This window comes from Poromitra crassiceps, assembly GCF_964638095.1.
Source record: "Poromitra crassiceps genome assembly, chromosome: 2".
Lineage (NCBI taxonomy): Eukaryota > Metazoa > Chordata > Actinopteri > Beryciformes > Melamphaidae > Poromitra > Poromitra crassiceps.
Window position 1 is genome coordinate 75,755,223 of NC_139624.1, and position 27,334 is coordinate 75,782,556.

Below are 27,334 nucleotides of genomic sequence, written 5' to 3' on the forward strand. Positions count from 1 at the left end.
ATCAGACATAATTACAGCGGACTAATTGAACTGGAGATGAGACTTGACTGGACATGAGGTTTAGTGACGAATATCAACGAAAGATATGACAGTATTAAACACACAAAAAGTTCATATGTGAATGGGAAAAACATTGACAATAAAACTAAGCAACACTTCTAACTGAACTAAAAAAAAATCTTCCTTCTTCCCAAGTAAAAAAAGAAAATGCATTCATGTCAATCATTTCTGATGATTAGCATGAACAACCTCTGCTCATGCAACATGTCATCTCCAACAACATAGGCTACATAACCAAAATAATGGGTGAAAATGGGATAAGCAGCAACAAAGAATAAAACACATGAGACAGACTTCGAGTTAGCAGACCAAGTGCTTTAATCGGTATGAGTGAACGCTTATGGAATGGAGTGTATTATTATCATCGTCATTAACATGTCTTGAACAATAAACATCATACAACATCAGTTTGGCCTCTGCCACCAAGAGGGGATTCCCTCCCACCGACCATCCTCACACAGCAACAAACACACACACTCACATTAATGCGTTTAACAATGTTTAAAAAGTACTCTGGGCCTTTATGGAGACCAAGGCACATACTGCATGGACTAAGAGGGGGTTCTGCCCGGTGCATGTTGGGGGTTTTATAGGCAAAATTTTTGTCAAATATATATACCATGTATATATATACATATATATATACATATATATATATATATAAACTTGGATTTGTCTTCAAAAATAATTTGAGGGACAGAGAAATCACCTCAGCCCTGCAGATGTTGCCCGGCCTCCAGTTGTTTGTATTTCTAAACTCCTATTTCCTTAACACTTGATGAACCACATGTACACAGCGCTGTTTGTTTCCCACAGCTTGGAACTTTCCACACGTTTACATATAAGGGTGATACACACACCTCCCAGAATATATACGTTAAAAAAATAAACAAATTCAATTCAAACAGATACACATTATACACCGTACAATATTCTTCAAGCTTGTGTTGGGGTTGTTTTGACTGCCGATGGGATGCAGATTGGAACGATGCTTTTGGCAAGTTAATGGTGGCGGCTGGGATGGGTGGAGCGTCTGAATGGTGGTGGGTGGGGTTGTGTGTGTGTGTGGTGGGGGTATGGTTCATTCATGGGTGAAGTTACGGCAGCAATGACAAATCATTCATTTTCAGAGTACACCAGCAGAGCGGGTGTGTGTGCTGTTGTCTTTAATTTGCATCTGTTAAAAGTCCACGACATGGCATCATCGCCATCGCCTTCGATATACTGGATCCAGAGTTAAAATTCGAAAAACAAAACAAAGAAAAAACTCACTCTCCCAGCATGCACTGCTCTGTGTTCTATGTGAGCTTGCTCATTTCTGACTAAGGAGGCCTCCAGGGCCAAACAGAGCAAAGCGGACTAGAAGTTGATTATGTTCCCTCATCTCTCATTTTCTTAACGAGATATCCTATGTACAGTATGAGTTACATGAAAATAAAAAAACAATAGTCCATTTAGTGAAAGCATACAGAAATAGCATCTAACCACTGAGTGAGCTATCCGTTTGTTCCCTGATAAGGCTGATAGGTAAATCTCAGGGATGCGAGATGTGGAAGTAAAGGTGTGAGGAAGCAAGAGAACAGGAAATCGGTGTCAGATTCGAACGTGAGTCGTATATCTGAAAGCATGTGAAATCTCGGACAAACACACACACAAAAAATCACATCCCTGAAATCTGACACCGCTTCTGTGGTTAGCTGGTATGTGATGATGAAGATGGTCGAGATGGAAGCTGTCAGTCGGTGAGGACAAGCACGACAAAACACAATCACAACAGCCACAGATGTACACTCACTCCACGAGACACATCCACACACATTCTCTACCAAGGCAGGACCAGCGTGGGGAGCGAACAAGGGGTTAACATCGGGAGAGAGGCCGTCTCTACTCTGAGGAGGTGGTTAGAGATGTCTGTAGACACCAAATGATCCGATTCATGAATTTCAGTTCAGAATTACAGAATCTAAACTGATCCATGATCAGTTAGGAATTTCATTTCGGATCTACAGAATCTAAACGGATCCACCATCTATCTGATCCCTGCCCAGTGACCCAAACCTCCACACTTTCAAATTTGAGACAGCCAATTACATTAGTTGTTGTGTAAAAGCACAATCATCAAGATGGTTTCATTAATTTGACTGAATAACATTAACAAATCTACACACAGACGTTTTGGTGCGGAGGAAGTTGGGGAGGTTGAAAATAAAGTCGGGAAAAACACATGTCAAAGTAAACACCCTATTATTAAAATAACCTTTGTTTTAAAAAAAGATTACAAAATACAAAATTAAATAATTTTGGAGTATAAAGGCACACCTCTTGCACAGTGTATACAATGAAAACACAGTTATTTAAAGTATGGTGGAGACTGACTATTATGCTGAAGAGCACACAAATCTGGTTAAGTGAAGGGATACAGGGAGAGGGGACCTGAACATCCAACAACACAGACTAGGGAGGGGAAAGGAAACTTAGTCCTGCGACATGCTTTTTTTTTTTTTTCAAACTTTTTCATTTTTAACAGTACATCTATAGTAAGCATTGTACAAATTCAAGCAGTATCATTCTTCATTTACCACAGCAGCACCATCATTCACTCCCAAGGGTGGCGCAAATTATTATTTTTCAAATACAACTATATTTTATGATTAAAATGCAATGTAAAAATATAAATGTGAATATAATCTATGATATCTAAACAAACATATTGTGATGGAAGCTTTTTGCATGGGTTAGAATAGTCAAGGAGGACGACGTTACTTGTTTTAGTTGGTTATCCAGAACTGATACACAACATCACACGCACAAATTCTTCTCACTTACATACAGGTATATTGCATTTCCCTTGTTAAGACCACATCAACTAATTGGGATCGTATGCGTAACATTTGGTTCCTTTCCTCTTGTGCAAAATATACAAAAAAACAGAAAAAAGAGAGAATATTACCGCGTCAATTCATAAATCTGCCAAATTCAAAAAACACAGATAAACCACCATTCAACAATATCGAGAACAACACCACACACAAACAACGATGAATAACAGACCCAGCCAAGGTTAGAGAAGAGGCCGATGCTGTTGGTGTGACTTAATGGCTTACAACAACTAAAGTATCTTTACATCTCCGGCAACTCTTCCCCGACCCCCCTCCACTTTATTCCTCTCTCCCTTCCTGTCTTTTCCTCCCGGAACACTGACACACACACACCGCTTGCCATCGTTGGGTGTGTGCTGGTACGATGCTGGAGGTAAACCGTCGTCTGTCTGTCTGTCTGTCTGTCTGCCCTGAACGCACCGACGCCGTCACAATATTGCTAACGCAACACTCAGGCTCGGTCCCAAAACCCGCCGCCGGCACGCTATGGCGCACTTCTGGAAGGACCGGAAAGGTTGGTTTGTAAAAAGCCCTATAGCGGAACTCTTCCACTTCCCCTGTCGAATATTGCAGAAAATTCTTCCCATCCGATTGCCTCAGATCTGTAAGAAGTACCCACAGGTGAAGGATGGGGCAGGAAGGGGGGGGGAGGGATCTGGGACCGGGCCTCCAAGATTAAATATCGAAGAGAGCTGCGTTCCTTTTTGCTCTAAACAGTACTTCGTTGCAGCGCATGTAACAGAACAAGAGCTCCTATCCTCTAACAACAACTTAAAAAAAGTGCAACGTTTTTGATTTTAGTTATAAGGTGCTGATGGCAACAGAAAGTTAAGGGCTGCTGTTGATGTTTCAAAGTGACACCCTATGGGAAGATTATTAACAAGGAGTTAGGATCATGAGCCACCACAAGGTCTCAAGACTTCTGGGTTGTTCCCTGCCGAAGGAACAGAAACCACGACTACTTACCCGACGGACTACAAGAACTACAAGAGCACATTTTGAGTTGACTGCTTGAATCTCTTTTTCTCTTTCTGAGTGACCTGTCCTTCCCTCATTCATTTGTTTACTACTGTACAAAGCAAAGGGGATAAAGCAGCCCACTCACAAACAGAGACACGACTAGAACTACAGAGACAAGCATTATGATTGACTGGATACTTATGACCTTATCTTAGCTGAGGAAAGATGTGTGTTTGAGTTAAGTGTGTGTGGCAGGAAGATAACCCAGAAGCCTCATTATTAAATGGGGGAAGGGGGAACAACCGTTGTTAGGAAGGGGGGTTCCAAAGGGTGACTGATGCATGAGGAACCCGAATGGTAAGAATAATTTGGCTGAGTACATGTATGGCAATTGGGTGGGGTCTGGCTGTTGGCCTATTGGAAGACTGCTGCCTACTTCCTGAAACGAAGCGATTGCATTAGACGAGGCTCAACACAGACTTCCTTTTTTGCGTCCCGCTCAATCCCCGTCTCTACTTACCGCGAGAAGTGGCCTCACTTTGTGCCCTAATCTGACCTCTGAACTCCCCTTGACCTCACGCCACACCCTCCCCCCACCTCCCCCTCACATCAGAAGGGAAAGACAAAAACAAAGATATTAACGACAACAAAACAGCAACTACAAAACCAATGCGGGGTGCTGGACGTTGTGTTAGAGGCAATAAAAAAAAGCCATATTCCCAAATGAACATCCATACAGACAAAAATTAACAAATTATATATATATACTGTGTGTATATATATATATATATATATAAAAAAAACTCATGAATTGGACACCTGCTTTCAACATACTTATGGTCCAGAATAAACAAAACTCAACAGAGAGGTTAAATGTAAACGAATGATGGTTTTATAGCTGCAGAGCGTGGCACCCCACTGAAAGGAAAGAGAGAGAAAGAGGAGGGGAGAGATGAGGAGAACGGGTGAGGGAGAGAGTGATAGAAAGCTATCACAGCACCTTATCGCCTCAGCTTCTCCATTGCTCTCTGTCACTTCTCGTCTCCGCCCTACTCCCCAAACTTGCCCTCCCTTCCCCTGTGTGCCCCTGTCACTCCTGGGGGCTATGACAGGATAGTGGTAATGAAATCGTAAAACCTCTTGGAGTACTGCTCCGGGTTCACCGTGGAGATCTCCGCTCCGGCCTGCAGGGGGGGAGACACACACACACACAAACACACAAACACACACACACACACACACACACACACACACACGTGGATGTCAGTCACCATGGTTTTTCAATGGCATGTTTTTGTGTGTAATGTACTTCTTACGTTTGGACACACCTGATTGAATGTACGGTACCATGTTTTTCATGATCTTAAAGGCATTTTGATCTAAAGCCCTATGCTTAAATGCTTGACATTTATTTTTAAGTGGTGCAGCCGCTTGTATAAGTGACTGTGTGTTTGAGCACAGGATGTGTGCACTGAGATGTGGACGCGATTTAGCCTAGGCCCCTCCCCCTGGTTTTAACATACAAGGAAGTAAGACTGGAGAGTGGAGACAGGAGGTACCCACGGATCAAAGCTGGTGAAACACATGCACACGTGCGCGTGCACGCACACACATGCAAGATTTTTTAGACATATAAATAGTGAAGTTGACGCTTATGTATACATTTCTTTTCAAAGCCTTTGCTTTTCCATCAAGGCAAAGAAGCTAAAATATAGGATTATTTTGATTTGGTCACTGCATAATTCCATAGTTTTGATCTCTTTACTATTATTCTAAAATGTGAAAAATAGTACAAGCAAAGAACAATCCATGTGTCCAAACCTTTGAGTGGTAGTGAATTTGGTGAGCCAAATTATTCACTGCACAGAGTAACATTTTGGCATTTTAAGGGATATACTGTAATATAAGCAGTTTGATATGGTTCTAATAGAACCACATCAAATTTCTTATATCACATCTATATTTTGTTAATTATTATTAATGTTAGGAACATGATCAGTGTTGTAGTCAAGTCACAAAACCTCAAGTCCAATTTGAGTCTCAAATCCTCAACCATCAAATTGGAGTCCAAGCCCGAGTAATCCATTGGGACTAGAGTCTGAGTCCAGGAATCAAGTACTACAACACTGCACAGAGTTCTTTAGGAAGTCCAACACATTGTAAAGCTCCTGCACACAGCGCCATACCCCATGTTTGACCGTCTTGGCAGCGTGGGCAGCCTTCTTCTTGGCATCATAATGCTGCAGGATGTCTATGACGGCCATGAAGTAAACCTCCTTCCTGGGAGCGCCTGGAGGTTTAAACCAATGCATGGTGCATGAAAATCTCTATCTGCACAATACCTGCAGTCAACATTGGTTATGTGTGTGACACAAGAGTAGACACAAGTACAGTACAACTGAACAGTAACAATGAACATACGGTATGAACATTAACAAAGTGTATTTCACCAGCACCATCTGGGGTGTGTGTGTGTGTGTGTGTGTGTGTGTGTGTGTGACGTGAGAGGAATTTCACATCAGCATTCAAGGCTGCCATCTTGGATGAGAGTATGATCCCCAGTAGGGGGAGCTCTAAGTCTTTTTTTTTTTACTTTTCATAATGCAAGTTAAAACTTTGGTGCAAAACAATGTATTTTTCACAAACAACAAATTTGTTGGAATTACGCCATTGCCAAAACATTTTTACTTTCATGAAAAATGAAAAAGATTTTAAACTTAACTTCAATTGAAACTAGTCAGCTTTGCTCATTAAGTGTGTGATACAGCTGCTTTTCATGGAGACTGGGTTCCTACATTCTGCCGCCATAGAAATCGGGAAAGAGACATGCTGTTTGCCACTCACTGTCGTTGCTTTTGATAGCATAGACGTCGATGGTGGGATCAAACTCTCCGGGCGACAGAGGTTTGGTGCTGTCCAGGGTGTTGCTGGGACTGTCGGGGGGCGTCCCGATGCCCCCTCCGTCGCTCTCGCCCTCCTCCTCGCCCTCGTTGTCCTCGCTCTCCACCTCCTCCTGCTCAGCCCGTTCCACGTCATGGATACCCACCAGCAGACTGTAGTCCATCAGCTTCAGCTGTGCCAGGAACTGAGAGAAGAGGCATGGAGAGAGAGGAGAGGAGGCATGGAGAGAGAGGAGAGGAGGCATGGAGAGAGAGGAGAGGAGGCATGGGGAGAGAGGAGAGGAGGCATGGAGAGAGAGGAGAGGAGGCATGGGGAGAGAGGAGAGGAGGCATGGGGAGAGAGAGGAGAGGAGGCGTGGGGAGAGAGGAGAGGAGGCGTGGAGAGAGAGGAGAGGAGGCGTGGAGAGAGAGGAGAGGAGGCATGGAGAGAGAGGAGAGGAGGCATGGGGAGAGAGGAGAGGAGGCATGGAGAGAGAGGAGAGGAGGCATGGGGAGAGAGGAGAAGAGGCATGGGGAGAGAGGAGAGGAGGCATGGAGAGAGAGGAGAGGAGGCATGGAGAGAGAGGAGAGGAGGCATGGAGAGAGAGGAGAGGAGGCATGGAGAGAGGAGAAGAGGCATGGGGAGAGAGGAGAGGAGGCATGGAGAGAGAGGAGAGGAGGCATGGAGAGATAGGAGAAGAGGCATGGGGAGAGAGGAGAGGAGGCATGGGGAGAGAGGAGAGGAGGCATGGGGAGAGAGGAGGAGGCATGGAGAGAGAGGAGAGGAGGCATGGAGAGAGAGGAGAGGAGGCATGGAGAGAGAGGAGAGGAGGCATGGGGAGAGAGAGGAGAGGAGGCATGGGGAGAGAGAGGAGAGGAGGCATGGAGAGAGAGGAGAGGAGGCATGGGGAGAGAGGAGAGGAGGCATGGGGAGAGAGAGGAGAGGAGGCATGGAGAGAGAGGAGAGGAGGCATGGGGAGAGAGGAGAGGAGGCATGGAGAGAGAGAGGAGGCATGAAGAGAGAGGAGAGGCATGGAGAGAGAGGAGAAGAGGCATGGAGAGAGAGGAGAAGAGGCATGGGGAGAGAGGAGAGGAGGCATGGAGAGAGAGGAGAGGAGGCATGGGGAGAGAGAGGAGAGGAGGCATGGAGAGAGAGGAGAGGAGGCATGGAGAGAGAGGAGAGGAGGCATGGGGAGAGAGAGGAGAGGAGGCATGGAGAGAGAGGAGAGGAGGCATGGGGAGAGAGGAGAGGAGGCATGGGGAGAGAGGAGAGGAGGCATGGAGAGAGAGGAGAGGAGGCATGGACAGAGAGGAGAGGAGGCATGGAGAGAGAGAGGAGAGGAGGCATGGAGAGAGAGGAGAGGAGGCATGGGGAGAGAGAGGAGAGGAGGCATGGAGAGAGAGGAGAGGAGGCATGGGGAGAGAGAGGAGAGGAGGCATGGAGAGAGAGGAGAGGAGGCATGGAGAGAGAGGAGAAGAGGCATGGTGAGAGAGGAGAGGAGGCATGGGGAGAGGAGGCATGGAGAGAGAGGAGAGGAGGCATGGAGAGAGAGGAGAGGAGGCATGGGGAGAGAGAGGAGAGGAGGCATGGGGAGAGAGGAGTGGAGGCATGGGGAGAGAGGAGAAGAGGCATGGAGAGAGAGGAGAGGAGGCATGGAGAGAGAGGAGAGGAGGCATGGAGAGAGAGGAGAGGAGGCATGGGGAGAGAGAGGAGAGGAGGCATGGAGAGAGAGGAGAGGAGGCATGTGGAGAGAGAGGAGAGGAGGCATGGAGAGAGAGGAGAGGAGGCATGGGGAGAGAGGAGAGGAGGCATGGGGAGAGAGGAGAGGAGGCATGGGGAGAGAGAGGAGAGGAGGCATGGGGAGAGAGGAGAGGAGGCATGGGGAGAGAGGAGAAGAGGCATGGAGAGAGAGGAGAGGAGGCATGGAGAGAGAGGAGAGGAGGCATGGAGAGAGAGGAGAGGAGGCATGGAGAAAGAGGAGAGGAGGCATGGGGAGAGAGGAGAAGAGGCATGGGGAGAGAGGAGAGGAGGCATGGGGAGAGAGGAGAGGAGGCATGGGGAGAGAGGAGAGGAGGCATGGAGAGAGAGGAGAGGAGGCATGGGGAGAGAGGAGAGGAGGCATGGAGAGAGAGGAGAAGAGGCATGGAGAGAGAGGAGAGGAGGCATGGAGAGAGAGGAGATGAGGCATGGAGAGAGAGGAGATGAGGCATGGGGAGAGAGGAGAGGAGGCATGGGGAGAGAGGAGAAGAGGCATGGAGAGAGAGGAGAAGAGGCATGGGGAGAGAGGAGAAGAGGCATGGGGAGAGAGGAGAAGAGGCATGGAGAGAGAGGAGAAGAGGCATGGGGAGAGGAGATGAGGCATGGGGAGAGAGGAGAGGAGGCATGGGGAGATGGGAGAGGAGGCATTGGGAGGGTAGGATGAGGAGGAAAGAGAGGAGTGGGAAGAGGAGAGGGGAACAGAGGGTTGAAAGGGTGGGTGCAGAGAGAGTGGAAGGTTTCATACAGGGAGAAGGGGAGAAGATGAGTGAGGGGAGGTGTTGGAGAAAATATAAGTTCCATTGGCAGCTTTTCAAGAAACATTCCAACAAGATTCCCTACATCTAAATATTTCTAAATTTCTCTCTATATAGACAGTTTCACCAGAATTATGTTGCTAGGGAACAGTTTCCTGTCAGTTATTGTATTAGCAAATACTGCAACAGGAAGTAAGGCTAGGGCCAACTTGGAATGTTGTCAAGTTGATAGCATTTGTTTGATGCACAGCTACTGACAGCACCGTAGAGTGGATACATGTTTAAAACCTCTAATATTGCTGATGTTAGTGTCATACTCTAACCCACTGACCTAACAGAAGGCCAACATTTTCACCCCTATCACATTCTTACCTCCACATCTTTCCTGAGCTTCTCCAGGAACATCTTCTTGTTCTCGTCATCGATATGGATCTTCTGCCCATCATTGATGAAGTCATTGTCCTTGTAGGTGGGCAGCTCCTTGGCCTGCCCATTAGCAATGGAGATTAGCAACCAGATAAATAACAATGTAATGGTCAAACCAGAAGACATAACTGTTCAAACCTGCAGCATGGTAGACTGCAGACCTGGGCAAAAATGTACTTCTTGATATGTGATTGTGCTTAAATCAACTTTCCCCAATTTCCTGTTTGGGAAATGTGAAAGTATCCATCAATCAAATCATCCAAATAATATCACATTATAAATCAATAAGCGTGCAAGCAGCATTTCCTTTGAATCTATGGGATTTACAGAGTTTGAACCATTCAAAAATATATTTGAAAATGGTTCCAAATATTGCCAAATATTTAACTTAAAGTCCCTGGAAACCAGAAATATTTTATTATTATTTAGCATTTTGAGTTCATCACATCACAGGAACCTATGTTAATAAGCCACCAGCCAAATTTGAACGATGATAAACGTCGCAAAGTATATAAATTTAGGTTTGACAGTCATGGCAAAAGTCATGAGAATCAATTACATTTTAGAGTGTATTTTCTCCCGCGGACTGTGTGGGCGTGTCCCGTCTGCAGCAGGTATTTTCCTCTCTCTCTCTCTCTCTCGGAGGAGACTGCTTGGAGGAGACCTCTCTCTCCGTTAACGGAGAGCAAGAGAGAGAGAGAGAAGGAAAGAGAGATGGTGTGTGTGTGTGTGTGTGTTTGCGCGTTGCTCGGCGAACACACTCGCCGCTGCGCTGCGAGTGCACAGCGCTACTGTGTGTGTGTCAGTGTGTGTGTGCGTGCGTGCATGCGTGTGATTCGATTAAATCGTATGACGTGATAAGCTCCTGCATTTTAGCACCGCGCGCACTGCTCTCTTCAATGAGGAAATGGAAATCCAGACCTTGTAGAAAAGTGGCGATTTTAAGGCTTTGGGTTGAAAGTAATGTATCATAATTTCTGAGGCACACAATTACTAACATAAGACCCTAAATAACATAGTTAGAACGTTTTTGTGGATTTTGGTTTCCAGGGACTTTAATTATATATATATATATATATATATATATATATATATATATATATATATATACTGTATATATATATATATCCCCCCCCCCTTTTCTTTTATTGCCCAGGACTAGTAGATAGCATACAGACATCTTCTTTTGCCACTAACAGAACTGAGGGGTATTTCAAAAAGCACGATGAGAGCAGATTCAAAATCATACAAATGATCCACAACATCAACAGGATGTTTGAATATTTATTTCAGCCATGGCAGACTAGACTAGCTGTTGCTGCATGTTGAAACACCCCACAGGCCAGACATGAGGCTCTGAACCTGTGGTTTATTAAGACACACCTGTCTCTGCTTCAGCCAAGGAGTCGGCTTACAAAGCAGAGCTAGACTGTCCAAACCAAGGCTCACCTCTCTTGAACTGTTGAACGCATGCTGCATGCTCGCATTAGGGTACAGATTCACCTGATGATGCATCATTTTCACCTTCCCATCTTTTCCCTAATTGTTTACAATGGAAAGTATTTACTTTGGAGCACAGCATCAAACATTGGGAACTGAACGGGAGTTCAAAGTAGACATTTTTAAATGCATCTGGTGGATCTATACGCTTTGTCTCATGAAGAAGAGGACGTTCAACTGAAGGCCATGAAATGTCCTCGTTAACACTGGGCTGGACTCCAAAAAGCATCAATTATTGTCGCTTTTGAAAGTGTCTCTCGACAGATATGACGTTAGAAAGAGACAGAAAAAAAGTGTCAAGAGACAGTTTCAAAAGTGTCGCACGATGAAGCATAAATTAAGCTTTAAAGTCGAGCTGAAATGAAAAATGACTATTGTAGATCACATCCCTGGTCATAGAGTGCACCTATTTAACAATGTATGGGGAAAAGAAGTCACAAAAATCTAATTTCTTTGCTTTTTCACATCAGAATTCAACCATGTTGTCTTTATTCATAACAAAATCAACAGTGTGCTTACGTCAGCTAGCCTAGTACTATCAAATTTCAACCAATAATATCATGACATGACAGCTGTCAATCAATCTTCATGGCTACATGGGCAAACTTTGCTAACTCATAAATGTTAATATACTTAGCCAATAAGCCTGTAACATAAAAAAATTAATGAACAGTAATGTCCTAATTTAATGTAGATGCCAACGACATGTAATTGGCTCATTAACTCCCATTCCAGGAATATTGCCATTTACTGCAGCTCGTGGCCTGCTTCAAGACCGGCAGCCCTGTCCCTCGGCTAGGAGGAGGCTCTGGTGCTGGGCGCAGTGAGCCAGCCAGCGAGCAGGCAGTCCACGGTCCTGTATTCACATTATATTGTGTTTGTACATAGACTGTTATTGAAATGTCACCGGTAGGTTTCAGATTTGTCTGGTAAAATACACTATTTAGCGGACTGCTGTCTCCAATCTCCCTATGCTCAGCGGCACTGCAGGACAGGGCAGGGCACTCGACTCGCATTCAGTCAGTCCCTCGTCCCTGACTTTTCAACGGTCAAATCAAAGTCCTCCAAACGATATGTCCCGCCTCTCTACCCTGTCTCACTTGAAATATGTCACGATAAGGAAGTCACAGACTGTGCAGATGGTATTTCAGCTTGACTTTAAAGAAACAATGCTTTTGGGAAGCCAGATCATGGTTTGCATTAAGCGGACATTACACTGTTGTACAGCCTGAGTATCTTTGTGCCAGATACCCACTTCATTCAGCCTACAAGCAGAATGAAGGATTTTCCTATTGACGTTTCTTGCTACTGGGATAAATGTTCTTCGAATCCAGGTTGCTGTAATACTGCCAACAGCCTGTGGGAGGCAGATGTGTTATGTGAAGGACGGGGCTTTAATACTAAGGAAATCGAGAGCAGGAGATGAGGTAACGGGGCAGCAGCAGCAGCTTAGCTACTACAGTGTTTCTATGGCAGCAGGAGAAGAGCAGCAACAACACAATAACAGCACTCTGTAACACTAGAATGAGCCCAGACTACACACACTGACACACACATACATAATACACACTTTCACACAGACAGACAGGCACAGGGATATAACACACAAAGATAGGACCGTTGAGCACATATATATATATGCAGACATAGACCTCCAATTTGCTGAAATTATGAGATGTGCAACTTGCTAGACTGAATGTGGATGAAACATAAAAGTAAATGGGAAACACAACGCAAGGCTGACCGGAGAGTGAACTCAACCTGAAGGCATTTTACAGCTCTATCAGCTAAACTGACACCCTGAATTTCCAGTACATCTTCCTGACTCTTACATTCATCCATCTTCATATGCATCGACTCCTATCTGCCCTTTTCCGTGCCATGCATTCTCAGGCTTCCTACCCATTCACTCAGTCTTACATTTTCGTTTCAGGCAGGTATAGTGTTCTATCAGTTGGCCTGTCATTGATTGTCTCTGTTACACTGACTGACTGCATTGAAATGTGTCTTGATCCCTGAACGGTGCACTAAATTGAGGTAGGTAGAAAAACGGAGAGAGAGAGAGAAAAAGAATAGGAAGAAAGAGTGGGGCAGAGATGAGCCTGGTGAAGCTGCTGTGTGACATGCATTTTCCCCCTGACATCAAAAAGTGCATCTCCAGTCGTCACTCTCCAGTCGGCTGGTGGAGAATGGACCGTGGATTTTGACAACCTGTCTCGAGAGGAGAAATGCTACGGCTCTGCTTAGGACTGCTGATGTAACTGAGGCATCTCGGTACCATTTTATCTAAATTATACATCACTTGAAGTTTGGAACTGTATATCTGGCTGAGTGAAACTTTCACAAGAAGGTGCAACATCTGTGTTATGCTGTTTGCAATGAATCATAGCAGAATTTGTCCCGAACCATTTTAGAACAACCACGAAACACAGTCACTGTCTTTTAATACCTTATTTAGTGGAAAGTAAATGGCTTTTCTCAATGGGCTGTTTAAAGTCTGACTTAAAATACTAATGGAAAATACATACTTCTTGGAATAGCATTTTTGAAATGGATAAGTGTTAAATGCAACTTGTTGGGCACTTCAACATGCACTGCAAAATGAATTGAGCACAACAGGTTTTACAAATACTACTTTTGATGTTTGATCTGGTTTGGCACGGGTTTCACTCAGCTTCGTTCCGTCACGGTGGCTTTACCAATTAGCTGAGTCGATACTGAATTAGAGAGTTTCAAACACAAAAAATAGTGAAAGAGTCTCTAGCTGGGTTTCCATCCAAAGGTATCGCAACTTTTAATCGAATTTTCAGAAAGTCGGCAAAAGAAAATGCGATATTACGCATGTTTCCACCCACTACCGTTATGCGTAATATCAGGAATGGTGAAGAGGAGGGGCAATTCATTGACGTGATTAAAACATGGCCAGACACCAGTCAAACCCTGTTCTCTGAATAAATGTGAAGTAAAGAGAAAACATCCTAGCCTGATATTTAGACTGTAGTGGAGGAAATCATGATGGGAAGATGGGGGGACGGAGAGCGTAGGCTAATGCTGTCCACCTCTGCTAACGTTACACGTGTGTGCCGTTGTCTTGCTATAAAAAACATCACATATTCATTTAACGGTTCTTGATTATACAGAGGTACGTAAAATGTATTACCAGACGCCACTCTTCAATTCGGCATATGTATAATCATGGAGAGGTTTACTGTAAGTGAATAAAATGTCAATTCTGGATGTGAGTCGCCCGTTATCCTGCTGTCTTCCTCTGTTAAAACTGCATGTTTTTCAATTGAGTTTGGTTACAGATTCGCTAAAGCTGTTTCCACTGCACTTATCGCATTTCCTTTTATCGATACACCCTACTTTTCCGCCTCCCTCAAGTGTGAAAACTTTTTTGCGATATTTGGAGGTTTTACTGAATTTTCTGGTGTTTCCACTCAGGATTTTAATGTGCAATTTGAAATTTTACATAAAAACAGGTGGATGGAAACCCAACTTATGTTGCCAGGGTATAAATGTGAGGCTTGTGTGCGTCAACATATGATGGATAATGTCTGTGTGTGTGTGTGTGTGTGTGTGTGTGTGTGTGTGCGTGTGCGTGTGCGTGCGCATGTGTGTGTGAAGTCCAGATAAAAGTGTGTGAAGTCCAGATAAAGAGTACAAATTAATTAAAAACAGCATGTGCCATGGACGTGGATCACATTAACTGTGAAAAATAGTATGGGTTGTACCTTGAAAGTTTTGTCAAATGTTCTCCATTTTAAAGACCAAACTATTGGCAAGTGAACACTAGCAGGGTAGTATCTGAAACCCTTAAGGCTGTCACGCACCACATATCATTTTTTGGACATGATGAGCAATATCTCTCAAAACAGGAAACGGTGAGATCCCTGGTGAAGAAATATATTTTAATTTCCTGGTAAGAACAAGTCATCATTTAACCAGTGAAGCCTTGTTGCCCATCAGCACTGCATTGTCCAAAAAATGGTAGTGTCATTTAAATTACAGCCATACTCACCTACAGATGATTAACAATCCTGGCGTACTCCTCATAAAACACATAATGCTGAATTTTTAGAAGGTTTAGTCAATTATAAGATACTAACCTTTTAGTCACGCTGCCTTTGGGCTGGAGTCCCTGTGCATTCACCCCAAAGGAAAACAACAACTAACTTATCTCTCAGCCTCGCCTTTAACTGTTTGTCCTTACTCTTAGCAAAGCAAACTGCTTGTTGACTGCCAAATAAATATTGTATAAGAAAACAAAGTGTGCTGCTCCAGTGGAGCACTAGTCCAGGCATTTTCACCACAACATTTGGGTCAACCTCTCACTCATTGCAACAAAAACAAACTCAATGGATTTTGTGTCCTCAATATGTTCTAAATGAGAGAAAAAAGTCGACACGCACAGGGAGCGAATCTTGACACTCGTCATTTGACGCCCCTATAGCGCACTGCAAGCATCAGATCTGAAATGTATACACGACCACAGAATGACAGAACCATCACTATTTGGGGGAAAAGGCCACTAATTTATATGTAATTAGGCACAATTGACCGATTAAAAAAAAGTTGTTATACCGTAGTTTTGAGCCCCTGTCATAAGCCTCTTCTAAACATGAACTGCAGGTTATAACCGTAGAATCAGGTCCGACTATTCGCCGCAGTTACCCTGCTAGACTCAATAAACCGCTTAATCACTTTCTAAACATGGGGAGAAGCTCCAGCGCGGTTTGGAGCACAGTGCTGCTGCCTACTGCAGAGGAAAGGTAGGCTACAAAATAGGCTACAATTCTCTCCTCTGGATCAATATGTTTCGAATGCATTTATTCCTCTAGTATTCTTCTCAGAGAGCGACTTTGCAGTGGGAAATATAGCTTTTTGTTCGGCACGTCATTCTGGGCAAGCTTGGGATAGAGGCTGTTGGATCATCCTGTCTGTCGGTCTGCCGTGCAGAGGGGGAGAGAGAAAAGGCAGCACTGCGGGGGGAAATGATGCAATTCTGTCCAAACGTATTCAAATTTCATCATGACATCCAGGGATAGGCTATGTTTTGCTAGCCGATGTGTTTAGAACATTATTCTCACATTGTAGTCTTGCTAGTGTAGCGTATTAATGCCTGCTGTATCTAAACTGCCATGAGATTTGTTTGAGGAGCACTACTTATCGAGACAGAGACGGGGATGGAAGTGGGCAGAGAGGGAGGGGGGAGGGGCTCAGAGGCTTTGGTCGCTGCTGGAACCTCATTTGACGATCGAAAATTTAAACAGGTTCAGAGTACGGGCGTCAAGGCAGTTTGATGCGCATCAGAACACTCTTGGTGCGTGTTCGGCCGTTTAAAACAATTGGTGGGCTTCCAAAAGCTGGGATCTGACGCTCCCTGTGCGTGTGGGGCTTTAGTCAAGCTGAAATGAAAAATGATTGTATTCAGTGCACCTATTTAACAATGTATGCAAAAGAAAATCACAAAAATCTAATTTCTTTAGTTTTTCACGGTTTTTTTCACATCAAAAGTTCATTTTTCAGGATTTCATTCAGAACTGTAATCTACAGTATGCTGACGTCAGTCAGTAGTACTATCACATTTCTACCGCTTTCAACCAATCATATCACGACATGACAGCTGTCAATCAATCTTCATTGCTAGAAGAAAATTCTGAGCAGGCAAGATGGCTGCCTAGTGTCTAAATGGGCAGACTTTGCTAGCCCATAAATGTTACTATATTTGGCCAATAAGTATGTAACATACAAAACAAACAAACGGCAATGTCTTAATTTTATGTCGAACAAACGGTAATGTCTTCATTTAATGTAGAATGCAAAGACGTAACTGGCTCGTTAACTCGCATTCCATGAATATCGTTATTTACCATGGCTCTTACCACGGCCCCTCGGCCATTTCAAGGCGGGCAGCAGCAATCTAAAGCACAAATTATGCTCGAGCAAAATCGCCGGTGGTGACTGCGCCGAGGGGGTTGCCGCAGCTGGGCGTCCTATCGGCGCAGCTCGGCGGAGGGGGCGTGCAGCTCCTCGAAAATGTGACTCTGCGGCGTCAACTCCTTGTTGTGAGGAATGAGGAAATGCCATTTCCTCATTTAACAGTGCTTGTCCCTCATCTAGCAAAGCCTTCTGCAGGCTCACCGGAATGAGTTTTGAAATGTAGGGACAATAAAATGTCCCCCCACCGACATGATTGCAAGTTCTTGGTAAACGACACGATAACGTTTTGGACGTGTACCGCAGCCAACGCGCTGAGTAACGTTCGAGTATGCACAGTCTCGCTGTCACTGCCATTCGGCGACAGGGCGCCAAGTCGAGGTTGCGCAGAACCATGCCGGGCGCTTAAAACAAAAACAACAAAACGACCAAAACAGACACTACAGGTGAATAGGGCAAAATTCTTAATAGATATCACCATAAAACTTCCCCAGTTGATTACTTACATTAAGGCAATTATTTCTGAAGTTTTCTGAAATCATAATGTTTAATTGTGCAAAAGAGGCATAAATCAGCACTAATTTGCATACATTTCCAGAACAGAAATCTGAACATTGGCTAAAGCCAGGTTCAAAATTCTTGTTTCATTTGGTTGACATATTATATATTATATATATTATATTTTTGGGAAAAATAAGTTATATATATCAGACTATGAATGATATATGAACAAACCCCGTTGTTATAACCTTTTTTCACCTGTACTGTCTGTTTTGGTAGGATCATATTTAGGTGATTTTCAAAACTTTCCCCTCATTTCCTTAACTTTTATTTATCGCATTGAGTACAAAAAATCCATTGAGTTTGGTTTTGTTGCAATTAGTGAGAGGTTGACCCACATTATTACTGGACAGTACTACACAGGACATAAAGTCAGGCAACCTAGTTTACTCTATATCTATACTCCGATGCTTTAACGGACAGGTCCACTGCACCTTAGGCTACACGGAGTCTTGCTCGACTCTCCAGTAACTGGTGATGTGTGGTCAATTTTTTATATTTTATATTTTTTTATGTATTTTTACCCCTGTCCCCACCAGTCCACTGATCCAGAAGTTCATCATGACAAAGAGCCTTGGGGCTCCAGACATTTTCTGGAATAAATGTGTTGGAGCTGTTCAGTATAAGAAATTCATGTCTATTAAACGATTTTTAAACCAATACCCATTAAAAAGTGACAGCAAGCAAGTAATGTCTTTTTTCCTGATCAGCGTGTCCCTAATGCACAACAGTGTCAGACTGTGTTTGTTCAGCTCAGAATGATTTGTTAGTGGGACTCTACTACTTCAGATGTGTTCAGCTGTGGTAACTGTCCTTTGATAGGGATGACGACAAAAAAAAACTAAGCAAGGAAGTTCTGACTGACCTTTCCAACAATGCAGGAGTAATGTACTCTACCTCGCTTCCCATCTCTGGATTGCTGAGGTTTTGTTTTGACCACTCAGTTTGACCTTGTCATTTGTCTTCTCACCTGTTGCTCTCCAATGATTCGGATACATGATGCTGCTGTCGAGCGACTGATGGGAACAAGAATGTCTGGCAAAACTCAAATTGGACTGGCTGATAGAAGAACGAAGGACGACTGCAGACAGGGATGCAAACTCATGGAGAGTGAAAAAGGTGATAGATAGCAGGGCAGGAACAAAACCACTCAGAAATCATTCACTTAAATGCCCTATTTTGGGATCCGAAAGGTGACTAGTTTGCATCCCTGTGCAGATGAGATGAACAGTGTGTGCAAAACGTGTCTTTTAAATCACATTGTCAAGCTTGGAGAAGACGAGAGGGGGGGGGGGGGAAACGCACCGCTGTACAAATAATAATAATAATAAAATAATAATAAGATTGGTTAAATAGATCATGCCTGGTATATGAGCCCTGGTTCTCTTACATCTCTTACGTGTTTCATGGCGCAGTAAAAGCGCGTGGCAATCCGCAGTGTTTGCAGCCTTTGCTGAACGTTACCAGATTTGGGCCGCGGGGGCACATCCTCTGGCGGGCGCGGCTGCTAGAAAGGGGGGAACGAGGGAGGGACGGTGGGGGGTCGAGGAGAGGAGAGAAGAAGGGAGAGAGGAAGGGAGAAAGGAAGTAGGAAGTAAAGGCAAAGTGTTTAAGAAAAATACAGTACACCATTTTTTTTTTCAGATTGGCCGAGGGCTGGAAAGAGCATCAGCGAGAAGAAGACGACTGTTCTAGTGGTTTCCTCCGGGTGGGCCAAGATGGTCGTATCTCAACAGACGGAGACCAAATCCTGCACAAAGTCTGCTCCAGCCAATGACAATGTAAGTAAGTGCGTATATGTGAGTGTAGTCTGCCTACACTGTATTCTGTCTATTGTGCAAGGTTCCTGGCATGAAAGTCTGGCAGAGAAAGCAAGCAGTCTGGCAGAGCTCCTACGAGGAGGCTAGGAGCGGGGACTACGTAGTACTGTCAACTCATTTACACTCTATCAACCTGCATTCAACTACAATTGCATGTCAAGTACATTAATAGTTGTCGACGCTGGAAAAGGTGGAGTAGTGGATAGTAAACTCGTATCAGGGCAGTTCACACAGTCACACCGGCACAGTAAAGCCATGTACCCCCAGTGGAGAGGCCAGCCGGTGCGGGCGTGAAGAGCGAGAGGAGAGTCAACAAAAACAACAGAAGCAGAGAGGTGCTGAGCCAAAAACCTGCTACAGACACAGGTGCTACTCCACAAAGCAAGGGGCCGCTAGCTGTTTACTAAACATACAAACTCTGCTTTTTCCAGGTCCCACAAACAAATACTGCTGCAGTAGCGTGAAATACCTACCTACACCCCCGTTTGTGGGTCAGGGCCCGATATGGGTCATGGACGGTTCTTTTGGTAGGTAATAATCACATGACAAAAGAAGTAGTATGATTTAATGGGCCTGGGTGATAGTACCAGATGTATTCAATTTGGGTCCTAGTTATGAAAATTTAAGAAAATATTAGCCAGCAAACCCTCTGACAACCACTCTGCTTTATGAAATGCTGCACATAGAGCCAATCACAGAGCCGGCTTCTGCCATGTGCTAGCTGCACACGAAGACAGCAGCTACAAGAACCCCCCAAACTATGTTTGAATAATAATAAAGAAAAATACATGTTGCATGTGAGTAGAACATGACAAGTCCACAGCATGCGATGAGGTTGGTGTCCACACACATCGGGATGTGTTAGAAGTGATGTCTTCAGAAGGGATGCAGAAAAAGACGATGCACCATGCAGAGGCATGCAAGCAGGGAGTCAGTCATGCAGCCAGCAGAGAACCCTGCTTGTCGTTTGTGTGTCTGAAGCAGTTTGAACACACATACCTTGACAAAACACACTTGTTCTCTTTCGTGGGGCACAGAGTAAACCTACCCTCTTCTGTTCATTCTCATTTGAAAGCACAGTGTGTGAGAGATGCCACAAACCTAGTAGCTCTGAGTCACAATGTCATATTACAGTACAATTAAATACACCACAAACGTATTCTGTGAAAAGGGAACACATCCATTCACAAGCATTAATAGCTTGAAGCATAGGCAGTGGATAACTGCATGCTAATTTAGCCATCTCAGTATGTGTGTGGGTAATATGAAGGTACTGTTGCATGTGGGGAAGCCAGCATGCCACTTGCCAGTTCATCGTCTTTGATGCCTGAGCCCCTAGCTGTGTCGCTGAGATTGTGTCTGCAAGTTGTGCCCGTGTGTCTGTGTGTGCACACACGCGTCTATGCAGGGCGTCGGCATGACACACAGTGTGAGGCCTGGCCATCAGTGGCGGTTACTGTGTAATGCTCTTGATCACTAGCTTCAGTTCTTTCTATAAAAGGCATAAAACTAGCACAGAAATCACCACAGAAACCTTGGTTAGAGTGAGTTGGTCAGTGGGAGTTTGCTTCACTAGTCTACACTATAATGCCAGTAGTGTCTGTCTGTCTGTCCTTCGCGTATCTCGAGAACCGTTGGTCGGATCGACTTCAAACCTGGGGAGTGCACTAAGGGGGACCTGACAGAGAGTGCAGTGCCGGATTTCATGCAATTCGACATAGCGCCACCTACTGGCAACACAAAAAGCGGGTTATCTCGAGAACCTTTCGTCCGATCGTCTTCAAACTAGGGGAGCACGCGGCTGGGAACCCGACGTAGTGCAGTGTCAAATCTCGTGCAATTCGACATTGCACCACCAACTGGCAACATGAAAAGCGGTTTATCTCAAAAACCGTTTGTCCGATTCATTCCAAACTTGGGGAGTGCACTGCTCAGAATCCCACAAATGCAATTTGGACACAGCCATTGTTATAGCACCACCTACTGGCAAGTGGCAACACAAAAAGCGGTTTATCTTGAGAACTGTTCTTCTGATCGACCTCAAACTTGGCGGCTGCGCTGCTGGGAACCCGAGAAATTGCAGTGTTGAATTTTGTGCAATTCGACCAATAAGATCACAGCTTTCACATATCTCCAGGACTGTCCATCCGATGGACTTCGAACACGGGAATGGGCAATGCACTAATTCACATAATGTCAGCCTGGCAGTTTATCCCGTTTCTAGTTCATCTCCATTGTTAGTCTGTAAATAGTGTTTCACACACGGCGGACCTGCACACAGACAGAGGTCGCACTAGGCTCGTGCGTGTGTTAAACCCTCAGTTGTTTCGTTTCTCCACTCAACTCTCTATTTGAACCACAATGATGTTTTCCTTCTCCTTCCATTTAGGCTATATTTAGTTTGGGGATTCCCTGAAGTCTTCATGCCCCACTGATTGAAGCCCCTAGATTAAGCCCCAGTGGAAAGTTCAGACCCTTCAGGGTCAAACCGTGGCACTGCTCATATACAAGGACTATAGTAATGGTCTGACAAACATTCACAGACAGACATGTGGACACACACAGACACACAATCACATTGGAGAAGTGATTCAGCCGTTTTCCATACTGCTGAGCTGACAGAGCAGACATATAGTGTTTCAAAGTCAGTGTGTGTGTGTGTGTGTGTGTGTGTGTGTGTGTGTGTGTGTGTGTGTGTGTGTGTGCGCTTGTGTGTGTGTCCGTGCGTGTTTTCAGGGACGCTGTCTGCAGCTTCCATCACTGAGGCCTTGTGAAGAGATGTTGCTTCACTGAGGAACTGTTGTGATCCTCCAGTGACTTCTTGGTCCTTGTCCCTATGCTGTATTTCCTATGCTATATTTGCACCCAATTGTTTTGACAGGTGAAATAATCTAGGGATGCTCCGATCAGGATTTTTGCGGCCGATCACGATCACCGAAATCAGTATCTGCCGATCCCGATATCGCCGATCACCGATCACAGTGTTGATTGAACACCGTTTATATTATTGCATGTTTTTGTAGATTGTGTACATTGTGTAGATTACAATTATTATGCTTATTATTATTACTATGCTAAGGAAGGTAGGTGACCATAATTCATTTCAATGTCCGCTCTCGAAATCGCTGTGCGTTCTCAAGAGCTATTCAGTTGGTTCTAGGGATGTCGAAAATCATAATTTTTCTTGACCGACAACCGACACTCATTAGCCGACAACTGTCGGTTAACCGAGAAGATTAAAATGCGCTATTTGACTGTCTGTGCCCCATTAAACAATTACCACAACAAATGCTTGATTTTTTTCATTAGAAAGCGTTTATTTTTTACATCTACAAGCAGAAAAAAACAAGTTGAAGCCTCCAGCCATCTAAACAAAAACATTCCTCCGATAGGCTATACTTTAGAGCTGCACGCATTGCATATTATAGGCACGTCAATTGACACGCAGCTGCCCGGTGAAGTAGTGTTTGAGCGGACGACAGCCCAGGCTGCAGGGCGCACTGACAAAGTGCGCAGCATCACTACTACAGTATCTTCTCCTTTTAGCAATATTCTCACTAATCCCACAGTGGTTTACCTGCTTTTGGTCTCACCCCTTATTCCTCTCTCTTCACACACGCGACGAGGGCTCCACATTATGAAGACGAGTCACACGCAGCTGTCTGTAGCCGCTTTCACACCGGCCTTGAAAGTGTCAATGAATACAGTCTACAAACAATCCGTCTCTGTCCCGTTCTGAAACAATTTCTCCGAACTGCGATGTGTTGGACAGTAAAGACTAACGTTAATTGTTACTTTTCAATCGTCAATTAGACCGCTTCATGTCTGCATCTTTAGGACAGTAATGTGCACGTTTTATATTCCATCATGTTTGACTCCAGACTCTCTCTCTCTCTCTCTCTCTCTCTCTCTCTCTCTCTCTCTCTCTCTCTCTCTCTCTCTCTCTCTCTCTCTCTCTCTCTCTCTCTCTCTCTCTCTCTCTCTCTCTCTCTCTCTCTCTCTCTCTCTCTGCATGTGTTTAGGAGACGTAATTTTTTTTTTTTACGGTTTAACTGATAGTAAACACTATCAGTTAAACACGGTTAAACGGTTATCGGTCGACATCCCTAGTTGGTTCATGAAATCGCTGGGCTGCGTGCCCTCCAGTGTTGCTCCTGGCCAATCCCGGCGCCACAGGGCGTGGTTATTGCTTATCCTATGTGGGGTTAGAAATCACGCACCACGGCAATGGTAAACAATAGCCATGTGCTAAACGTCGATGGGATGCCTTGCATTCTTGATCCATATATGGTGAATGATGTCACCAGAACCTCAAACAGGAATGGAAGAGAATACGCGCTCGATGAGGCCAATTCTGTCTTGATCGAAAGCTAAAGCTAGCATTAGCCTAGTAGGCTACATGAGGGCAAGTGCCAGACATGTAATGTGACTCCAAAAGCATGGAGGTTTATTATCTGGAGTCCTGGTCACTGCAACGATCGCACAGAGGACAGCAGCAGAAACAGTAAGTTTGTCTCCCCAATGCGAGACTCGCTGCTTCAATATAGTCAATATAGCGATGTGAAATGTGGATCTATAAATAGTAGGAAATAATTTGCACGGATGGTTCATGTATACATGTGGATTAGGATGGCATAAATTGATATCGGCACCCGATCAATCGGAGCATCCCTAAAATAATCAGATTAGAAATTAATTATATTCTAACAGGAAGCACAGCAAACTCTCACCGTCAATGATGTAACTCTTTTTAGACAGATGGCACTTGCCAAGACATTCAATGACACTCGACGGCCAAAGACTCAATACAGCCCATCTCTTGCAGCCAACTGCGACACTGGATACATTTCCAGCAGCAATATCCTACACACATCATCTCTTTCTCACACATACACACACCCCACGCTGTCAGACATACATCCTTGCTGGTATGTGGAAAACACACCACACACAGGGCTACTCCAAATTAAGTGACAACATTTGATAAAAACAACAACAACTTGAAGACACACACCCACACACTTTAACCCTCAATCTCTCACACACAGACAGCAAGCAGGGGAAGTGATGGTACTGCAAAAGCGGGGATAGGGGGAATGAAGCAAACTAAAGAGACACAAACAGCATGCAGGGGCTGGAGAGGGATGGGGAGAAGAGGGGTACACTAGGTGCTAACTGAACTGAAGAAGATGGATATCTGCCATTGTCATCCGCACCCAAAGGCAAACAAAAACAGACACCAAAGTTGTGTTAGTCGGGCCATTTGGGTGATGACAGTAGGCCTGCAATTGTCAGAAGCTGTGTTGGTTATTGAAACCAGGGAAAACGCGGTCTCTCATTCGCTCGTACTCAACATGGCTTTCAATGGACGTGGATTGGCTACTAGTTCATTCCGAATCATTGACTATGTCAGTAGATGCTTATCAGTGCTTAGTTTACTTGTAAAACACCAGAGTGAAATGAGATGTTTAGTGCATGTGTGTGTGTGAGAGTTTGTTAAAGTTTGAAGTTGAGGTAAAGTGGTCCTGATGAAAGTCCTAAAGACTGTGCTGAAGTTTGAAGGTGTGTTTGTGTGTGTGTGTGTGTGTGTGTGTGTGTGTGTGTGTATGTATGTATGTAATCCAGGTTATGACAGGTGACTGTACCTTCTCCTTGTCGCTGGCCTCTCTTGCCACAGTGGAACCCTAGAGCAAAGAAAGAAAGAAAGAAAGAAAATTACTCTCCAATTCTCAAGTGTCACTACTGGCACTGGGAGGCCTAGTCTTATTCCTCTCCAACTTCCTTATCTCGCCTCTTTCCTTCCATCCTTTGTCACATGATACCAGTTTCCAGCTGCAGCTACTTTCTGGCATCCATGTTGTGCCCCTCTTTGTATGCTTCATCACATTTACGCTGCTATGGACATCAGCCAGTAAGCCTAAGCCCGTGGCCACACTGACCTGTCAGAAAATGGACAGAGTTATAAAATGGATAGATGTATGTCCGTTGCATGTACAAGTAACCTACTTGTACAGCAGGTGGTGGTAAGCACCTTGAAGGTGTCAGCGACCCGCCTATATGTTATGTGGTCTCTCCTGTTTCTAAATATATCTGAACCGTTTGGTTTGACGAAGTAAAACTATTTTTATAAGCATTTTACGAAATGTCTATGGGAAAATAAATGGCGGATGAAAATCTCTGGTACAGTGCTGAAGCAGGAAGTGACGTTCCACTTTGGCTCTCTATATGAAAAAACAGGGACAACAATGCTTGAACAGGGGGTGCTGTAGTGCAACTATGGATTAGGTTTAAATCCTTTTCCATGCTTATTCTGCTCCCTTCCTGATCAGCTCTGCTTTCCTTGCCTCCATTTGTTCACTTCATCCCCACTTGCCCCCCTACCTTGAGGTCGTATTTTTTGAAGACAGAAAGGCGGTGGGAGAAGACGTTGCGCGTAACAATCATGTAGGTCTCATCTCCATCCACTGTGAGGCGGTACATTCCCAGAAACTGAGGCAGCAGCGTGTTGCCATGGCACTCCACGATGAACTACGGAACAAGAGCAACAAATATCAATTTATTGTGCCTTCGTAATGAGAGAGGATGCTTATTGCCTTGTGTGTGTGTTAGAGGGAGAGAGAGAATGTGACAAAGGGAGAGAGAAATTCCCTGCTGTACCGGTCATTGCTCCACCTCGTCTCAACACCAGACCCATGAGAGTTCTTACGCTGATTCACTACATTACTGCATGTTGCCAATCTCTCTCTGGGTCTGGGACACTGCCCACTCCAAATTTCTGATGGAATCCTGGCTAGTGATTGGTGGGTTCGGAATCCTGAACCCACCAATCAGTAACGACTTTAGCGATCAGGCCCGCCCACTCAACCTGACTCGTGAAGATGAACCACTCTCTTTTTGGTGCTACGACCTGTCAGTCATTTATGTAGTATGTGGAGCGCAGCGATTCAATGTAATATTTGAGTCTGGGGAGAGACTAACTTTCACCTGACAGCGAGGAATTTCACCAGCAAGACGTCGCGCATGAGAGGATCAAGCTATTCCTCCCAGTCCCCCTCCCCCCGAACAGGTGCCCTGACTGACCAGAGGAGGCACTGTTGCAGCAACGAGGACTCATACCCCACCGACTTCCCACCCGCAGAGACAGCCAATTGTGTCTGTAGGAACGTCTGACCAAGCCGGAAGTACTGCTGGAATTGAACCCGGATCTCCGCGGCAGTAGGTGAGTGCTTTTCCCTCTACAGTCTACGCACTACCTAGATGACCCCAGGTGAGAGACATTTCTATAAACACAGTACACTTTGTAACTCACTAATGCTGTGGAATCAACTGTTACGTGATTCATAAATAGACAAAGCTTGAATCTCTATGTATTCTGTGTCGAGAGAAGCTGTGATTACCTGGTGGTACTTCTTGAGGATGTTGTGCATCTCGGCCACATCCTCACTGCTGATGGTCTTGACGACGTAGCGTTTGTCATACGAGGTGTGGAAGCGGGCCCCGCTCCGTCCCTGGGCCTCGCTGATCAAGGGAGCACTGCGTGTCAGAGAGTTCTGCAAACAGACAGCAGAAACAGACTTATCATGGTGTATACTCTGTGATAAGAGTTATCCCTTTGTCAAATCCCAATCACGATGTCAGCACGTGCGATTACATAACCGCAAAAGGGTGCGATTATTTAAAAAAAGAATCAGTTTGTGTGTGCCTCGTCTAACGTTATACAGCAAATAAACAAACACACATTTCTCTGCCATCACACTGGACATCAACACTAGCAGGAGACTTCTCCCACTCCCGC

The 27,334-nt window shown here is 44.7% G+C and overlaps 1 protein-coding gene across 1 annotated transcript in view; it reads right to left on the bottom strand.

The window, feature by feature from the left end:
* Positions 1-354: 354 nt before the first annotated feature.
* pip4k2aa (phosphatidylinositol-5-phosphate 4-kinase, type II, alpha a) overlaps positions 355-27,334 on the bottom strand; it is a 70,284-nt gene continuing 43,304 nt past the window's right edge. Inside the window, exons 4-10 of the mRNA XM_083631975.1 lie at positions 26,937-27,089; positions 25,921-26,067; positions 25,185-25,223; positions 9,665-9,778; positions 6,744-6,984; positions 6,086-6,189; positions 355-5,083 (exon numbers count right to left, since the gene is read on the bottom strand). Of these exons, the coding sequence (XP_083488101.1) occupies positions 5,003-5,083; positions 6,086-6,189; positions 6,744-6,984; positions 9,665-9,778; positions 25,185-25,223; positions 25,921-26,067; positions 26,937-27,089 (879 nt within the window). The 3' untranslated portion in view covers positions 355-5,002. The remainder of the gene's footprint in view (positions 5,084-6,085; positions 6,190-6,743; positions 6,985-9,664; positions 9,779-25,184; positions 25,224-25,920; positions 26,068-26,936; positions 27,090-27,334) is intronic.